Raw genomic sequence first — 18,586 nt, 5'->3', positions numbered from 1 at the left:
CCACAGATAACAGATAAAGCTCATGTGAGGCATTGTGAGCTTGCAAAGATCGGCTATTATTTGACAATTTGGCCAATGTTTGACCAGTTTTACATAGTTTGTTGATTACTTTTGTTGCAGTAATGGATTTCTTGTCTTAAATGTCTTAAAGGTCCTTCAATTGTCACTTCACTGTAATCTGAGGACCCCTCCAACATCACGTGGGGAGTCTGGGGACCCCCCCTGGCATCTGGGGACCCCCCCTGGGCATCCCGACCCACAGGTTGAGAACCAGCACCAGCAGATGGACCACAGATACCAGATTCTTTCTCTTTATTCTTTATTCTCCCCAGCCCCCCCCCCCCCCCCTCTCTCCATGGCTGCTCATTTCAGATCAGCACAGTAATACATTCATGGCTCTCCAATCCTCCCAGTGGGAGACTGGAGGGGGGGTTATACTGGGGTGTGTCACTATTGTTGGGAACTATATAGATTTGTCTATTGGATCCCGCCCCTCTCTACTACGCCAGCACGCACGCACGCACGCACGCACGCACACACACACACACACACACACACACACACACACACACACACACACACACACACACACACACACACACTGCCTTGAACATGAGCTGCTATATATGTACAGCACCTTGAGCTATATTCTATTCTATGTGAAAGTATATTATATACTCAGTATGTGTACATATTGTACAGCACTAAATCAGTTTCTCTGAGGTGAATGTATACGGTATCTGTGTGTGTCTAGATTATGGTCTTGGTAACGAATTTGTCAAGACTTGTTTCCATATGGGGTCCTCCATTTTCAATTAATCAGTGTGTGTGTGTGTGTGTGTGTGTGTGCTATAATGTGTGTACACACACACACACACACACACACACACACACACACACATATATATATATATATATATATATATATATATATATATATATATATATATATATATATATATATATATAATATTATAATTATATAATTTCTGCGCACACGGAGCTGCCGGAGCTGACCGCAAGAGGCGCTAGTCTCCAGGGGTACTCCGCCCTGCCCTGTCACGTGTCGCGCGAGCCGACGAAGTGTGCACGCGGAAGCGGAAACGGCGTGTCGCCGTAGCCAACAGCTGAGCAGCGTTGTGTGCTAATGTGCGCTAGCCACACTAGCACTAGCAGGCAGCATTAGCAGCAGAGCTAGCAGTGAGTGTGTTGAGTTGAGTGGAGTGAGTAGTCAGTATGATGGCGGAGCTGGTGCAGGGACAGGCCGCGCTGGGCCAGCCGGGGCTGAAGTCAGACGGCCTGGCCGATGCTTTACAGAGGGCCCGGCAGGTAAAAAAACAAAAAAATAACATCTTCCTAAAAACCCGGGGCTCGAAACCCCACGACGACACGGCCGATAGAGCGGACCGCTCAGACGCGGAACAAACACTTTTATATTTCTAACTCGACCCAAATGTACTCTTGCTGCTTGGTAGTTTCTTGCAAAGCTTGTGTGCTATGAACGAACCACATACTCTCTCACTCGCTCTCTCTCTCTGTCACACATACACACACTCTCTCACACACACACAAACACACACGCATACTACTAGCTATGCTAACTAGCTCGGCAAAGCGGTTTAGGAGTTGTGGACGAGGCCACTTGTTGCTGTGTTTGCAGACAGGGTTGTTGTCAGAGTTCACAGTGTTGAGTTTGGAGTTTGAAACAATGTCGAGAGAGCAGGGCAGAAGTTTGGACACACGTGTCACTCACACACGCACTCAAACTCAGAGAGAGAGACACACACACAACCTGTTGGCTGCTAACTTAGCTGGTCAAAGTTAAAGGGACTCGACCCCCACGGCCTAAAGAGGGCTTAAATCCACACACAATCACTGTTGGATCGAAGCCGTCGTTGTTGTGGTTTTTTGTTTTTTTGTGGACGTAAATGAAAGTAAGTGATCGGGGCTGTGTAATAGTTGTGGTTGGACTCCCCCTCCCCCTCTATAGCCAGCCACGGTGTTTACTGTAACACAAAAACTAGGCTGCCGTTATGCAACGCCAGTCCACAGCCCCATATATGTTCCGTGGGGGTGTGTCTGTGTCTGCCTATACATACATTTAACAGTTTAATACTTCATATGACGCGAAGTTTGGCCTGGGAGCACGGAGAGAGACGATTGACTAGAAAGACTTTAATAAGAACGCAGTTGTCTTGAAATGGTGAACCATATGTTGGGGAGTATTTTACAGAAATGGCTTGCTTAACCGCAATCTGGCTCTGATTCCTGAAGGCCCAGAAAGTAGCACGTATCAGTTGATATCAGTGGATACTTATCAATTGATTTAGTTTGTTGCATTAGTGGTGCAGTAGTGAGAGGAGGACGTGGCACTTCATCAGTGAACCTACGTTGAGTAGGTTTAGTGACTGAGACAGTACCGGCCCGGGTTGATCATGTGTGATGTCATTAAGTGGAAGTGAGACAGTGATTATAGGATCTGTGGCGCTGCAACTAAAGCAGCTTCTGCACACACACACACACACACACTCACACTCACTCTCTCTCTCTCTCTCTCTCTCACGTTTTCAACCAGTATCAGTTTTTACTGTTAGTTGTTAGGCAGGTGGGATTGGAATCCGACCCAAACCCCGACCGGCACTTTTGGTAACTTTCCACTTGGATCGACCCTAGAGCTAGCGAGGGTATTTTGAGTTAATATTGATACTGCAAAATATATGTGTGTGTGTGTGTTTGTGTGTGTGTCTGTGTGCGTGTGTGCACGCACCAGGGACATGACAAACCATTGCATTTCAGTTTTAAATTAAAGACTATTTAAAATAACTGTAGCTAAGTCATTAATAACGCTTCCCACACCATTGTGTATTTAGTGTTTCCTCTAAAGTTTGGCAGTATAGCTTATATTCAAAGTGTTGCAAATTGCCATTGTATAAGCTAGGGCTGGGCAATTAACCAAATATGTTTTCTAATAGACTATCGAGTCTTAATTAATAACTGTAAAACCATAATGTTTGAGTGCATGCGCTGCACACAGCGATATATGAGTGAATGAATGACTCTGTTGTGCACACTCGTCCGCACGCCTGTGTTTGTATGTCTGTGGAACCCAGCTGCGCTCAGAAATGATTAGGAATTTATTTATATTTATATATATATATATATATATATATATATATATATATATATAGCAGTGGTTTTTCAACCAGTGGTCCGGGGACCACCAGTGGTCCTTGTGGTTCCAGGTGTCCCCCCAGCTTTATGATGGAGAGTTGCGAACCAAATGGACCCTTATTAGATCTTTAACCCATTTAGACCTGAGGACGATTCTACAAATGTCTTCTAAATCCTGACAGTTTTCTGAAAAAACCTCTTTCAGTGGTGCTCAAACTATTTCATGTCAAGGACCCCAAAAATATATGTAATTGGCTGCCGACCCCCATCTGAAAACATGTTCCAGAAGCAAAGATTTGAGTGAAAAATGTTCGCTCTGAAAGAATATATATTCAAAAGTTTGCGCCACATTTTCACGATTTTTCAAAAATAGCAGATCTACAAGCTATGAGCTTGTAAATCTGCTATTTTTCAATAGCTAAAGTATAAAATAATGCTTAAAACACCAAGGGGTTCCCGTTTTGAATGGGTTACCTCACACTTGCGAGCGTAAAATGAAACCGAACGGAGCCGCTATTATAATAAATATGAGGACCGTACCCATACAAAACCCGAAAACCCCAAATGACCGAATGCCGACGTTATTATTGCACTCTACAGCGTAGGTCTTGTAGTTGGTTGCGCATGAATGTTGCACTCACATCTAAGCTTCATGGAAACTGAAGCGTGTACAGGCACAATGTCGCAGTGCACGCAACTAAGTATAATGTGTATATAATGAGTATTTCACCCTCAATGTTAAAAAGATTACCCGGAATACCCGCAATATTTGTAAAGGTCACTCCACCAAGTAATACCCGCAATATTTGTAAAGGTCACTCCACCAAATGGACTACTTCAGACTACAACAGACATGGCATAAGTTAGTTCAGCACAAACTGTCGGCCGATGGCACATTGTTGTGCGCATGCGCGGATGACATATCTCTCCACAGCGTGAATCTCGTTTGCGTCCGAGCATAGGCATGGTAACGCCCCGCCTGCCTGTGATTGGCCTACCGACACTGCGCGTCTTGACTCTACGCCGAGGTGGATATAGCTATGCTGGATACAGATACAGTGGAGTCTGATGCGAGGGTTACTCCGTGGTGTGGTGGGAAATAATACAAGTGTTATGGTATGATACAAGAGAACTATAACTTGTAACTTGTAAGAATTTTTGTAGAAGAGGCAAACTAATATTGTATTATAAAAACGTCTATTTTCCCTTCATCTTTATCCTTTTTAGTGTAATAGTATTAGTTTACTATAATTGGATTAATACACGATAATCAACACTAACACTTTATTTAGAACACACCCAAATCAAATCATAGTACAACTTATACACGTATGTACAATCAATTATACAATCAAAGCAAACGGCATAATTAGTTTGTACAAGTTAGTTACAAGGCTGCATTCTGTCGCGCGTGCCAAGCTGTCATTCTCTTGTATTTATTTCTCAATCTCACCATGGAGTAACCTCGCGTCTCGGAGGACAGTCAAGACGGGCACTGTCGGTAGGCCAATCACAGGCAGGCGGGGCGTTACCATGCCTCAGCCATGCCTATGCTCGGACGCAAATGAGATACACGCCTCTCCACACCAGGATGTGGCAGTAGCTGGGTTGCAAGAGCCCGTCAGTGTTGCCAGGTCTGCTTATTATAAGCAACTTTGGTTTGTTTTCCTTAAATAGCTGATGTAATGGGGCTCAACCAATTTGCGCTAGCTTTTATTTGGAGTTGATCAATTAGTACGTGCCCGTCCGCCATCGGCCTACTTGAGAACGATGCAACTTGGGAACCTAATAATACCCGTTGTCAACTTGTCATTGCACCTGTTTTAACTGTCTGTCTCACATGGAGATATCTGTATCTGCCTGTGTCTGAAGAGGGCAAACTAACTGAAAAGTGGACTGGTTAAGTAATCACCAGTAAGGTGTGGGGTTGGCAATCAATTGGCTGAGGCAGAGGCTGGAAATTGCACAGGTGAGGTGACTTGGCCTCATTAGGCCCACTGGCAGAGCCTGACCAGAGCCTTTTGTGGTGGTTCTGGACAACCGTGGGTCCGACCGACTTGATACCGGGCACTGCACCGCGGGGGTGTGGAACGCGTGTGTCGAATTTGAAGTCGGTGGGGTAAACAGTTCTCGAGTTACGTGCATTACAACCGTAGTACACATGGTGCATTTATAGTTAGATTGAGTGTTGAGATTGAGAATATGGTATCTAGTTCAAATGTGCGACTGGCTTATTTAGACTTGCTTCTGCACCACTAGCAGACGAGAGGTCAACTCTACGGAGCCTTTACCCCCTCTTCAGCACCCACGGTTATCGACGGGCTCTAGCCTGTCGGGACCCGACCGAGCAGGTTTGTTCGGTGTTTGACATTCGACTAGAAGTCCCCGTTTGGAAAATCCTGGTAACGCAAGGTTATGCGCATATTTGTACAACTACAATCCATAAACTTCCCGGCTGCCTTCTCGCGCACCGGTGTCTCGAACCTCTGGGTTAGACAACACTCCATTTTTGGGCATAGCTGCATTGGCAACTCCTTATGACTAACTGACTCATAGTGACATGAGCGTGACAACGTGGTCCACCGGCCAACCGGACAATTTTAATGATTTATTTTGAATAGTAATTGTTGTCTTTATTGTTAGACCATGCACAAAACAACCTCATACAAGCTAATAAACACACTCGAAGTGTGAATGGATGTTTATAATTGGCTAGCTTTAGCTTTACATGGAGGGTGAGCAAATTATACAGTAACTTAATCCATATCCTGTTCAATATGAAAAACACAATTTAACTGTTATTTGCATGACAATCATCAATTGAAATGTTATCATGACAGCCTTAGACACCTGTAAGTTGTGGTAGACTAATGGTATCCTTGAGCTAGTAATTGGAGATGGTAATTGGTAACCAGGAATGATTTAACCTGGGCTGTGGCCCTTTTGTAGGCCCCTTGTATTACCCAGCATTGCACTTTCCACAGAGCTTATCTACAGTCGGTACGTAATTGAACTTGTGCCTCCAATTTACAATTACAAATTTGGCACCTGTATTGTGCCAAATATAATACAACTCTGATTATAAGACGACCCCCATTTTTCAAAGACTAATTTGTGGAAGAAAGAACATTGAATGTCATAGTCTAGTCCCCGATTATAATGCGACCCCGTTTTTTTAGGATATTTCCATTGGAAAAAAACATGGTCTTATATTCAGGACAATAGGGTAATTAATCATTATCAGATGAGTAACGGTCACTAACCCTAGTCAACAGTAGTCAAGTAAACAGACTAGTAGCAGCTAAACATCTAACCTAGCATCTGTGTAAAGGAAACAACATGCTTGGCGTCTGTAGACAAGCAAACAATACTATGTAAAATACTGTAAAAGTAACCAACATGCATAAAGTTTATCTAAACAAGAATGACTCAGTCATAACTGGCAGGTGCAGAAAGCTCTCGTTTATGAATATTTACAATAATCAAATGGTGTGCCGCAGCCTCTACCTCACCTCAGAGTTTTATTCCGTTCAGACTATTGGTTTTATGGCCCTGGGTACGTCTCCCATTGGCTTAGAGGCAGCCTAGAGACGAGGGAGCAATCATGAAAAAGTGTTTACTACAGTTGCTACTAGAGGTAGTAGCAAATGTAGTCCAGGTGCTTTTCAAGCACCTGGCAAGAAGGCAACACGTGTGTTAGGAGAGTGATTGGAGTCTCCAGCAGAAAATGAGGTGTGAGTCTGCAGTCCTGTAGCCGGGGAGCCACAGTTATTTATACTTATTACACGTATTACACTAGTACACTTATTACCCCATTACACCTATTACACTATTGCATGTAGTACACCTAGTACATTTATTACACCATTACACTTTTACACTATTGCACTTATTACACTATTACACTTATTACACTATTACAAAATTACACTTATTACGCTATTACACTATTACAGTTACTACTATCTCTATTATTGTGATGCCATGAAAAAAAGACAAGTGAGGTCAAATGTAATCTACTTCAATATATCTGTAGTTGAGTCATCGAGTTAGCTGGTGTGTATTTTTTTTTTACCACAACTAATCTCAGATTTGGGCAGACATGTCACACTGGCAGCCTAGAACCATGTGCTGTCGTCTCCACTTCCTGCTTTTTCAAATGAATGTAATTTATTCTCCAAACCACTTGATGGTGCCAAAGTGCTTCCAGTCCTACCTTGGCATGTGCCAAAACTGACCCAATAGGCATTGACAGCCTTCATTTTCTACCTCGCCTATATTTGGCGATTAACTGGTATGTGCCAAATTTGACCCAGTCGTCCAAAAGGGGTTAAGTAGCATGTGACATGTCAAACTAGGGGGTTTTCATGATTCTGAATCCATTCCAAGCATTAGTTTTGCACGAAAAACACTCCTTGGCCTAAATTCGGCATATCCACTTGCCCAAATGTGCTGACCTCATCAAATTTGTGATGACGGCTACAGCCGTTTTTAGGCCAAGAAGTGTTTTTCGTGCAAAACTAATGCTTGGAATGGATTCAGAATCTTGTAATCGTACAAAGGAAATTCTCGCAATATTTCCGGCAGAGCAGACCTCTCATTCTGTAGACGTTAATGACCAAATGAATAGAAAAAACACAAATAAAAAAGTATGTCATGGTCCTCAGGTCCTCTCAAATTTTGGGTGACTGGCTCCCCGGCTACTGAGCTCCTTTCCACAGATTGGGAGCCTTGAGGGTTAAGTCTCGGTTGCTTTGAGTGATGGCCAGAGTGTCTTAGGGATGTAGCGCTTGTAGATCTGCATTGTTCTGCTGCATGAAAACATCTCACACACACATGAAGATGAATAGAGATGGATAGAGAGGTGACAGAAGCAGCAGCACTGCTCTTTTCTTTTCTCCTCAACTCTTTGTTGTCACCGCTCAAGGTTTCACAGCTGCCCAGTGTGTGTGTGTGTGTGTGTGATGATTATTTGAATTTGTAAGAAGTGTTGTGTTGCTATGTAAGCCGGTTAAGGCTACCAGGGTGAGCTATCAGCTAGCCAACCTCTTATCAGGGTCTGTAACACGAGTTTAAGGCTAGTCTACATAGTGATGAGTACCTTTCACCTTTGAATCCATACGGTACTCAGTACCTGGGAATCGGATTCGGTACGATACCTTTTTCTGTACTTTTTTTTATTTTATTGACCTTGTTCTGTATTTTAAAATATTTTGTGCCATTCAAAAAATATTCAAAACATGTCCCATTTTGTCAAGATCTGTTGTGAAATTAACTTATCTACAAGCTTGTACTGTACATGCTATTTTCAAATGGCCAATGTATAGGGTTAAAGTAGTTGAACTTATTTTGATGCTGATGCTGGACCCCACATTGACAGCCATTGGTCTACTCTTAAGACAGCTCAACATCATCTTACACGTCAACATCATAATAGTAGGCTTATTGATGTGACTATTACTGTTACCATGGCTGCTATTGTATATAAGTGTTTGTCTGCTATAGAATATAGATATCTTTTTACAGCTAGAGCTATGGATACTGTTGAAGGATTATTATCATATTCTTACCTTATCTTAGTTTTTCTTCTTGACAGCTCACAACATTGCATTTACAATAAAACCTTGATTCTCTTGATTCTTAAACCTCACATAACCACTTGATTCTTGAATGCGCCTCCATGTTGAACGTACATGTGATGCGCGTTCCCGTCTCCCGAACATGAACACCTGTCTATTCAACAGCATGAAGCCCGTCAGTCATGCAGCCGCAAGCTGACTGGCTAACTAAAATGGTGTCAACCGATCAATTGCTTTTTCCAGACGGTCAGAACTACAGACACATGTAGCATACACATACCGGACATTTCCTTTTTTTGATGCGATACAGAAAAAGGCTTTCGGCAAACAGCACATAGAATTAAGTGCAGATACATAGTATGCCACAGTCAATCTTAACTGATTGATGCCAAGTCTTAAAAATTGTCAGTTATTTGTCACAAGTCAATCAATGCGATTGGATTTATTATTTTGTCCACAAAAAATACTGTAAAAAAGGAATTGGATGTTTGTTTTCTGCCACATCGTTGCCTGTGAGAGAAGCCAATACACGAACATTGTGCACACAATCAATGGAGGCTATGGGAATGGCCCAGACCTCAGTAGGGGGATGGAATATCTTGAGAAAGTCCCGTTCCGGTGCCAATGGGTGTGCCACCTATGCATCCACTATATTACAAAGTTAGCGGGAGCCCTGTATCAATATTTTAAATGTCTGAGTTGACCTTCAACATCTGAGTCATGTGTCTGTCGTGGGTGATTTGGATGTACTGGATCAGTCATTTTCTTTTTTTTGTGGTCAAATTAGCATACAGTAGCACAATACTTGGCTCACACTGAGGGGCATGATGCATTAGTGCTGCACAATTAATCAAAAAAAGACACGGACACAGGTAGAGATCTCAATCTCTAAATTTGAGTAAGAATCGTGCAGCCCTAGTTGGCTGTACAATTCATTTTAGTTACTCATGTTTTTGCTACAAGAGACTTTAAGGTGAATTTCATGCTAGAAGGCTTTCTTACCTTTCGTTGCAGTTGTTGGGTCCGCACCAAAGTGGTCCAGGTGTCATTTTGTGCAAAAACCCATTATTGGCTATTTCCCCTACCCCTACCCCACCATAAGCCCTGAATGGGGTGCTGGGTTTTAGTGCTAATTCGCTTATTTCCATTGCTCGAATATCCTTTTTTTTTTGTATAAATCCTCTCTGCATAATGTCAACAACAGTATGTGTAGCATGACACTTTACTGCATAGTAACCCCGTTGCTGTGTTCCAGCCGTAAAGTGTGAAGTCTCTATCGCGAGATCTCGTGAGCTCCATGCAAGTGGATGGACATCGGATATTTGGCTACTGGGAAAGTTTGTGCCTCACCGTGCATGTGTTCACGATATCGCACGTAACGTTGTGGCTGCTAATTCCCCCGGTGGACCCTAACGCCAGGGCTCCACCGGACGCGTTGCGTCGCGTCAGCGTCGCGTCAAAAAACGCACCGGTTCAATTTTAATGCACGCGTCGCGTCTCCGTCAACGCGGGCAGTGGAGCCACCCTTCATTGATTAAAAAGGGAACATTCCCTGACGGTGACGGAGACGCGACGCTGACGCGCCCGGTGGAGCCCGGCCGTTACTCTATGGGGTGGACTGGGACTCGAAAAACCCTGTTGTAGCCGGCTATTTGTCTTTTTTTAATTAGCCGGCAAGGCCTGACGGTAACCGGTTAATAAAATGTCTCCATTTTCCTAGTGTCAATGTGCGTGCTAGTGCTATGCCGTGTACTGTGTAAGTGAAAGTCCTTTTCAGCATCTGCGTGTATCTGTGTGTGTGACTCAAATGGGAATCTAGATTTTCCTCCACAAGAATTGAGATCACGATTCTAACATGATTCTCCTTTGTTCCATGAAAATATTTGTCTTTAGTCTGTAGTTGCTGAACAACATTACTACATTCAAAATGTGGCACCTGGAGCCAACTACTGTGGCTTTAAATGGGCAACATCAAAGCTAGACTTAAACCTATCTTAAAGCCTCTCTCTTGTAGCAAAAACATGAGTAACTAAAATAAATTGGACAGCTGCACGATTCTCACGATTCTTCACAAAATGAGATTGCATAGGTGTCTGAATCTAGATCTTTTTTCGATGAATTGTGCAGCACTATGCGCCCCCACCTCGGAATCTCAATTTTGGTAAAGTGAAATAGGGGCGTCCTCACTGTCTGCATATGCTAATGTTCAATGCCTTTTATGTAATTGTGACAGGCCCAGGCTGCGTCACAAATAACAAAACGCATTGTAAATGTTGATGGTCATTAACTTGGACATGGTCTTTCCCTCCCTGTGTGTCAGATGGCGGTTAAGATGGGCAATGAACAGATGTCCCATCTCAACAGCTCATCAGCGGGCGTGGAAGCCTCACTCTACTACTCTGGACAGAAACGCCCTGGAGACGACGCAGGTGAGTCGGGAGTCAGGACACATTGATCATCCGCAATCCTGGTTTTCTAGTTGTCCTGAATGGCTGTCTTGTGGATGAGTTCAGTAAATGCATTTTGGGTGAAACTGAAAATGTACATGGCTATATTATAACTGAAAGCCAACAGACCATGTCAACAGTGTGTTTTGTCTGTGTGTTCTTTTTTTAAACTTGGGTTTTTGGAATGACAGAAGTCACAGGTAAGGTGTGTGTGTGTGTGTGTGTGTGTGTGTGTGTGTGTGTGTGTGTGTGTGTGTGTGTGTGTGTGTGTGTGTGTGTGTGTGTGTGTGTGTGTGTGTGTGTGTGTGTGTGTGTGTGTGTGTGTGTGTGTGTGTGTGTGTGTGTGTGTGTGTGTGTGTGTGTGTGTGTGTGTGTGTGTGTGTGAGAGATAACCTATGCAGTGGCTGACATATTTTCAACTTGTGGCTTTTCCCAGTTGAAAATGTAGCATTTGTTTGTGCATGAAGTCAAATTAAAGGAGAATTCCAGAATAACCATTTTCATACCTAATCTGATGTTGTCATTATATCCAAGAACGAGTGGTAGAGTTGAAAAATTACATAACTCCATCCACGCTGCACGCCACTGCTCAGAGCATGCGTGGTGGGTCTTAAAAACGGCAGTTAGACTTTTTACGGCAGCCCATTTGGAACAAAACACTGGAGCGTATATTTTTCGAGCGATCAAAATAAGCGATTTAGCATAAGACCCACGGTCTGAGCTGCAGTGGGCTAAGGAGGGAGGGAGTGATTTATTGTTCACCTACCACTCGTTCTTTCTTGGATATAGTAATCAGATTAAGTTAAGAAAACGTTTGGTCCCGAATTCTCCTTTAAGTAGGGATGTCCTGATCATGTAACCCAAATATTATTTTGATTTGCCACACACATTCTGTGCATTTTGACCTACTTCTGAAATATTCCACTTCTTAAAATTAATATCCGTAGTAACTTAAAACATTGATCGACTGACCTTTTTGTGTGGATGTGTAAAGTAAATGCTGCTCTGGTGTGTTTGATTCAAGTGTTTCTTTGTGCCAGCATGAAGGTAGCTGTACAGGTGAAAGATATGATAAGGAGTTGTGGTTGGGAAATATTTAGCATAGCACTTGACCCGGTTTATCATTCAGAACACACTAACTGGCAGACGGGGTGGAGCTTTGACCACTGGCCCGACATCGAAATAAAAAAAACGTTCGCTCTGAAAGAATATATATTCAAAGATTTGTGCCGAATTTTTACGATTTTTCAAAAATAGCAGACCTACAAGTTCATAGCGCGCCACTCGGTGGCGCGCTATGAGCTTGTAGATCTGCTATTTTTCAATAGCTAAAGCATAACATAATGCTAACACCAAAAGGGGTTCCCTTTCACCCTGGTGTCCCAAATATTTTCTAAATCTTTCATACATTTTCAAAATGTTCTGATAATGGCCGATCTATTGTGTAATGCGTTGTGAGCTTATAGGCTATTTTTGATTAGTCGAAGAAAGTATAAAATGGGTCTTATGTGCTATTTTCGATTAGTCGAACAAAGTATAACATAGGACTTATGTTATGTGCTTAGTCATCAGTGGCTGATTTATCCTCATAAATCAGCCAGTAGACTGGTAAACGTCTATCAAAGGTATGTGTGCGGTCTGAAACAAAATGGACTTTCTCTGTGGAACTCACTTCCAACACACATCAGAGCTGCCCCCACCTTCGAAATGTTCAAAAGCACACTCAAAACCCAACTTCTCAGACTGGCTTTCCCTACATAACCCCCCCCCCCCCCCCCACACACACACACACACACCCTTCTTGTTTGTCCTCTTTTGATTTAGATTTCTAGTTTTTAACCTTTTAAATCTTTTAACTAGTTTTCTAATAAAATTGTTTTTTTTCTGTTCTGTAAAGCGACTTTGGGTACCTTGAAAAGCGCTATATAAATCGTATATAATTTATTATTATTATTACTGCGGTCAAAATATGAATTAAGATCAGTTAGAATATTTAAAAAAAAAAATTGGTCTGCCATGCATGAACATCCTGAATTCACTCTGCCTCCATAGCAGTTGTCTGTCTTCTAATTGGGTTGGTCTTTTATGAACTGGAGAAGATGCATTGATATCTGTTTTCTCTGTTTCTCATAGTAGCTAACCAGCTTGCAGCCATGGGTCACCAGAGGTAAGCGCTCAGAACACACACATTCTTCAGTCTGAAGGATCATTGCAAATAAAAATAAGCATTCTGCCATCATGCCAGAATAGCTTTTAAATGCTCAAAACATATTCATAATATGGCTCTGTTGTACTTATATGTAATGTGCTCTAAATCAGAACTGAAACACAAATGTTAGGTCATAAACATATATTTTCTATATTAAGACGAATCATCAAATATTTGTGATTTCAACCAGATAAATCCTGAGCCCTCCACACACACACACACACACACACACACACACACACACACACACAGTACTAGTGATGTTCTTCTTTCGGATGGATAATAATGTGCATGGTTTAGGACCAAAAAAAATAGTAATTGTATATTGATCTCCTCTCCTACTGTGTACATAACACACACCTGATTGTGATTGGGGCTTTTATAATGATAATCAGTTATTGACTACACACTATTTTGTGTGTGTGTATGTGTGTGTCTCTCTCTCTCAGGGTAATGACGGAAGACTACAAAGTCCCTGACAGGATGGTGGGATTCAGTAAGTATTATGTAATGACCTTTGACCTGTCACAGCGCCATAGTGTCAGGGAGTTGACCAGACAACGCACCGTGCAGCGTCGTCGTCCACCCCTCCTATATTTGCCCGCAGAGTCTATTTAAGCGAGGTTTCGAGGCCCCAAACACTTTGATTAGTTGAGATCTACATGCTACTATTTATTGGTTATTTGATTGGTTGATTGGTTCAGGCTATGTCGCAACTCAATGGCCATGATAATGCCGTTGGAACACTCGCTCCTTGCCTGTGCAGATGAGGTGTAAGTCAGAATAGGGCCGTAACGATTACAAATTTAAGTTGACGATTAAGTGTCACAAATAATTGCGATTAATGATTTAATTGTTTATTTTTTTCATTGAACATTGGAATGTTACAATTTGTATTTCTGTTTACCTTTAAGGCTTTGTAATCACAAATTGCACAGGGCAGATATGACAAATAACTTAAATCTAAAACTTGAACTTGAAACTAATGATTGCGATTATCTCAAATAATTGCGATCAGACGATTATGTAATAATTGCGACCGGCCAAATTCAGAATGGATGGGAGTCTTTGATGCTAAAGTGCCATTATGTTCCCACATACATTTCAGCTGAGTAATCATTGTAGGCCATTACCAACTGGTAAAACCAGTATTAGGCAGCTTGAACTACAACTGCCGCCTGTGAACATAAGGCTGGGAAATTAACTGAAATGTTGTAGGCACCGATATTTAGAACCAATAACAAGGTTCAAGGTTTCTTTATTTTGTCTCCCAAAGGAGAAATTTGTCTTGGACCCCAAGGACCCGCCCTGCAGCATACAGATACAATACAAAACAATATACAATACAAGACAACAAAGGCACACAGTGACCCGTACAACATTAGAACCAATAACATACCAATCGAGAAGCAGGCTTTTTTATATACATTTTAATTTCTTATACATCACAAATCATAATCATCATAATTTTTTTAAATTAGTCTGATTAACCACTTTATTACTAACACTGTATTGTACTTTGTTGTACAATGGTGGCATACGAAAATAGTGAAAATGGAAGATTACAAGCTAAGCGACACATTGTGAGCTTGTAGATCGTCCATTTTAATTTCATTAATCATAATCGAGACAAAGGTTTGAAATAATAATCGTGATATTTATTTGAAGTGCCAGCCGTCGTTGGCCATCTCCTACCGATGAGCCGTCAAAGTGTATTAGTGTGTTCACACGGGCACACGTAAATTCATTGTCAACGGAAGCCATCGACATGACGATGCAAAGACGCAATGATGCTCAAATTGACAATGAATGGTAGACTGCATCTTTGTGTCTGCCCGTGTGAACGCAACATATGTCAAACTTTACAGGATATGGGAAAAAATAACCTGTGTTTTAATTGATCCAATGTATTATTTATTCACAAGCTCTTGTTAATAATTATATCTATCAATTACACACCTCATGGAGTCTTGAATCCATGGAGCTTTTGTGTTTTTATCACATTCCTAAGCCAATCATTTGATAACCGGCTGTGCAGAGGCTGCACTTCCGGTAGGAGAGACACAGGAGACTATTTGTGTCTCCATAGGGAACCACTGCTGGTCATCAAATTATTGGCTTAGAAATGCGACAAAAAAGGGGGTTAGTAATCGACCACTATCCCTTTAATTTACTACTGTCGTCTTTTATTCTCATCTCTTCCTGTCTTCTCTTCTCCCCTCTCATCCTCTCGCATCTTCTCTTTCCTCATCTCCTCTTCCCACCCTTCCTCTCTTCGTGTGTTCTCTTCCTGCCTCCTCTCTCTTGCCCTCCTCTCCCCTCCCCACCCCTCTTCTCCTCCAGTAATAGGCAGAGGAGGTGAACAGATCACAAGGATTCAGTTGGAGTCGGGCTGCAAGATCCAGATCGCTGCTGGTAAGTCCGTCCGCTTAATTATATCATATAGTTGGTTATTATTTCTCATCTTCTTTTACTGAAATGTGTCTGTCTCTGTGTGTAGACAGTGGAGGTCTGATGGAGAGGCCATGCTCACTGACTGGAACTCCAGAGGGAATCGAGTGAGTCCTCTTTACCCACAGTGCATCTGTTCTGGCTCTACTCCCATAATCCACCTCAGCTGTAGTCCATCTCGGCTGTAGTCCATCTATGCAGTCTGATATGTATTATCTAGTTAGTAGTACCAGGGCCTTACCCGTTATAATATATGAACAGGAAATGATGTACAGTGTGTGTAATGCGATATAATAGAACACATTGATTGGGGTTGAATTGTTAACGGATGATCTTGGGAAGTTGGGTTGAACTTGGGCACAAAATTAATGTGTGTGTGTGTGTGTATGTATGTATGTATGTATGTATGTGTGTGTGTGTGTATATATATATATATATATATATATATATATATATATATTTCATTTCATTTTACCGATGGCATGGGATGGCGGTCATTGCGCTGTCACAGTAATGTAGCTGTGGGAGTGTAGAGCCAAATGGACCCGCTAATTCCATGTTGTGGTCTCGAAACAGTGTGTCACCCGCGTGCAGTTCAAACGTGTGCGGTGGTGGTAGAAAGAAAGTGTGTCACCCGTGTGCAGTTTAAACGTTTGCGGTGGTGGTATAAACTGTGTCACCCATGTGCAGTTTAAACGTTTGCGGTGGTGGTATAAACTGTGTCACCCATGTGCAGTTTAAACGTTTGCGGTGGTGGTATAAACTGTGTCACCCATGTGCAGTTTAAACGTTTGCGGTGGTGGTAGAAACAGTGTGTCACCCGTGTGCAGTTTAAACGTTTGCGGTGGTGGTAGAAACAGTGTGTCACCCGTGTGCAGTTTAAACGTTTGCGGTGGTGGTAGAAACAGTGTGTCACCCGTGTGCAGTTTAAACGTTTGCGGGGGTGATCGAAACAGTGTCTCCCCCGCGTGCAGTTTAAACGTTTGCGGTGGTGGTAGAAAGAAGCAGGCTTCCTTGTGCACCCCCCGGAAATGTTCCCCGTGTGGCTTTGCTGCTGGGAGCATAGGGCTGCGAGACGCGGTCTAATCCCAAAAGGGGAGGTGTCGAAAACGGGCCTGATACACACATGCAGAACGCATGTTCTATGTTCTGTCTGTGTTTGATGGCCACCTCAATGCTTTTCCAATTGGAGTCGCATGGTTTGACCACACATTTGTGACCAAACATTTGTGTTCTGTACGTGTCTCAGACATCAGACAGACAGACAGGTGACACGTTCTTCCGACCGACAGCGTTTCTTACAGTACATGTGAGAAACCAGTACAAGTGAGGAAAAACGGAACGGAGTGCACGTCTTTCTGGGGCTGCCCGTGCACTCGCCCGGACCCGCCCTTGACCCTTCCTGCGCTGGCCGGTGGCGGAAAACAGGCACTCCCCGCTCCGTTTTTCTCACTTGTAATGGTTTCTCCACATCTACTCAAGTCATTGTTCTTTTCTACGAAGTATATAAACCATCTTGGTCATTATAAACCTATATGTTCTCATATACTAAACCATCATAGTCTTTATTATACTAAGCATATGAGCCATGTTAGTCATTGGAACACCCATTGATCACAGTGTCAGAACATAAAATTCCCACTAATGGGATGGTACATGTGTTTGTGTGTGAGCAGGCAGGCTAAGAGGATGCTGGCTCAGATTGTGGATCGTTGTCGGAATGGTCCAGGTTTCCATGGAGATGGAGACGGTGGAGCTTCAGTTCAGGAAATGTTGATTCCAGCCAGTAAGGTTGGACTGGTCATTGGAAGGGGCGGAGACACCATCAAACAGCTTCAGGTAACTAATTTAATCCTGTTTTCGATCCCTACCAGGATCCTGGTAGGAGATAAAACCAGCAGTACCAGAGGTCCTGGTAGGATATAAAACCAGCAGTACTAGGTCCTGGTAGGAGATAAAACCAGAAGTACTAGAGGTCCTGGTAGGAGATAAAACCAGAAGTACTAGAGGTCCTGGTAGGAGATAAAACCAGCAGTACTAGGTCCTGGTAGGATATAAAACCAGCAGTACCAGAGGTCCTGGTAGGATATAAAACCAGCAGTACTAGAGGTCCTGGTAGGATATAAAACCAGCAGAGTCTGTTTTCTGGATGTAAAGCTCTTTGACTAGTGCTATTTTTACAAGTGACGATGGAGGAATAACACTAGCTACTCAACATGAAAACATATGCACGTGCAATATATTAATATTATTCAGCAATATGAAATCAAATAAGGATGTTTAAATTTATTTAAATACGAGCACAGCGTTTGTTCTTGCATCCCACCCCCCCTCCATCCTAACATTTCATAATGGTAGGATAGAAAACCAGCTCTTATTTACATGGAGTGTGTGTGTGTGTGTGTGTGTGTGCGCACGTGATAGGAGAGAGCAGGTGTGAAGATGATGATGATTCAGGATGGTCCGATGCCAACAGGAGCTGATAAACCTCTTCGCATCTCTGGAGATCCCTACAAAGTCCAGGTACACACACACACACACACTATAAACGTAACACAAAAAGTTCTAAAATTTGTTTTATTTTTTTGTTGTAACGGTGCTCCTTCTTGGCAATGACTTGTATTCCGTTGGAAAGCCAACTGTTTTTTGAGGGGCGCTCCAATGCATGGCTTTGGAAGATTACGTCATATGGCAGCCAAGTCTATGGGTTTGTTTAGAGCAGTGGTTTT

The 18,586-nt window shown here is 42.6% G+C and overlaps 1 protein-coding gene across 3 annotated transcripts in view; it reads left to right on the top strand.

Moving 5' to 3' along the window:
• The first annotated feature begins 1,101 nt into the window (after positions 1–1,101).
• LOC306934215 (far upstream element-binding protein 3-like) overlaps positions 1,102–18,586 on the top strand; it is a 35,599-nt gene continuing 18,114 nt past the window's right edge. For 2 of the 3 annotated variants that reach the window (XM_079516761.1, XM_079516760.1), the window contains exons 1-8: positions 1,102–1,329; positions 11,071–11,179; positions 13,331–13,364; positions 13,856–13,902; positions 15,750–15,821; positions 15,907–15,964; positions 17,534–17,696; positions 18,282–18,380. In XM_079516761.1, coding sequence (XP_079372887.1) covers positions 1,237–1,329; positions 11,071–11,179; positions 13,331–13,364; positions 13,856–13,902; positions 15,750–15,821; positions 15,907–15,964; positions 17,534–17,696; positions 18,282–18,380 — 675 coding nt within the window. In that variant the 5' untranslated portion in view covers positions 1,102–1,236. The remainder of the gene's footprint in view (positions 1,330–11,070; positions 11,180–13,330; positions 13,365–13,855; positions 13,903–15,749; positions 15,822–15,906; positions 15,965–17,533; positions 17,697–18,281; positions 18,381–18,586) is intronic. The other variant, XM_079516762.1, reaches the window with a different exon arrangement.

The sequence above is a fragment of the Electrona antarctica genome (assembly GCF_951216825.1).
Source record: "Electrona antarctica genome assembly, chromosome: 12".
Taxonomy (NCBI): Eukaryota; Metazoa; Chordata; class Actinopteri; order Myctophiformes; family Myctophidae; genus Electrona; species Electrona antarctica.
The sequence above is the reverse complement of the archived record's forward strand: the minus strand, read 5'-3'. Positions and strand labels throughout refer to the sequence as shown.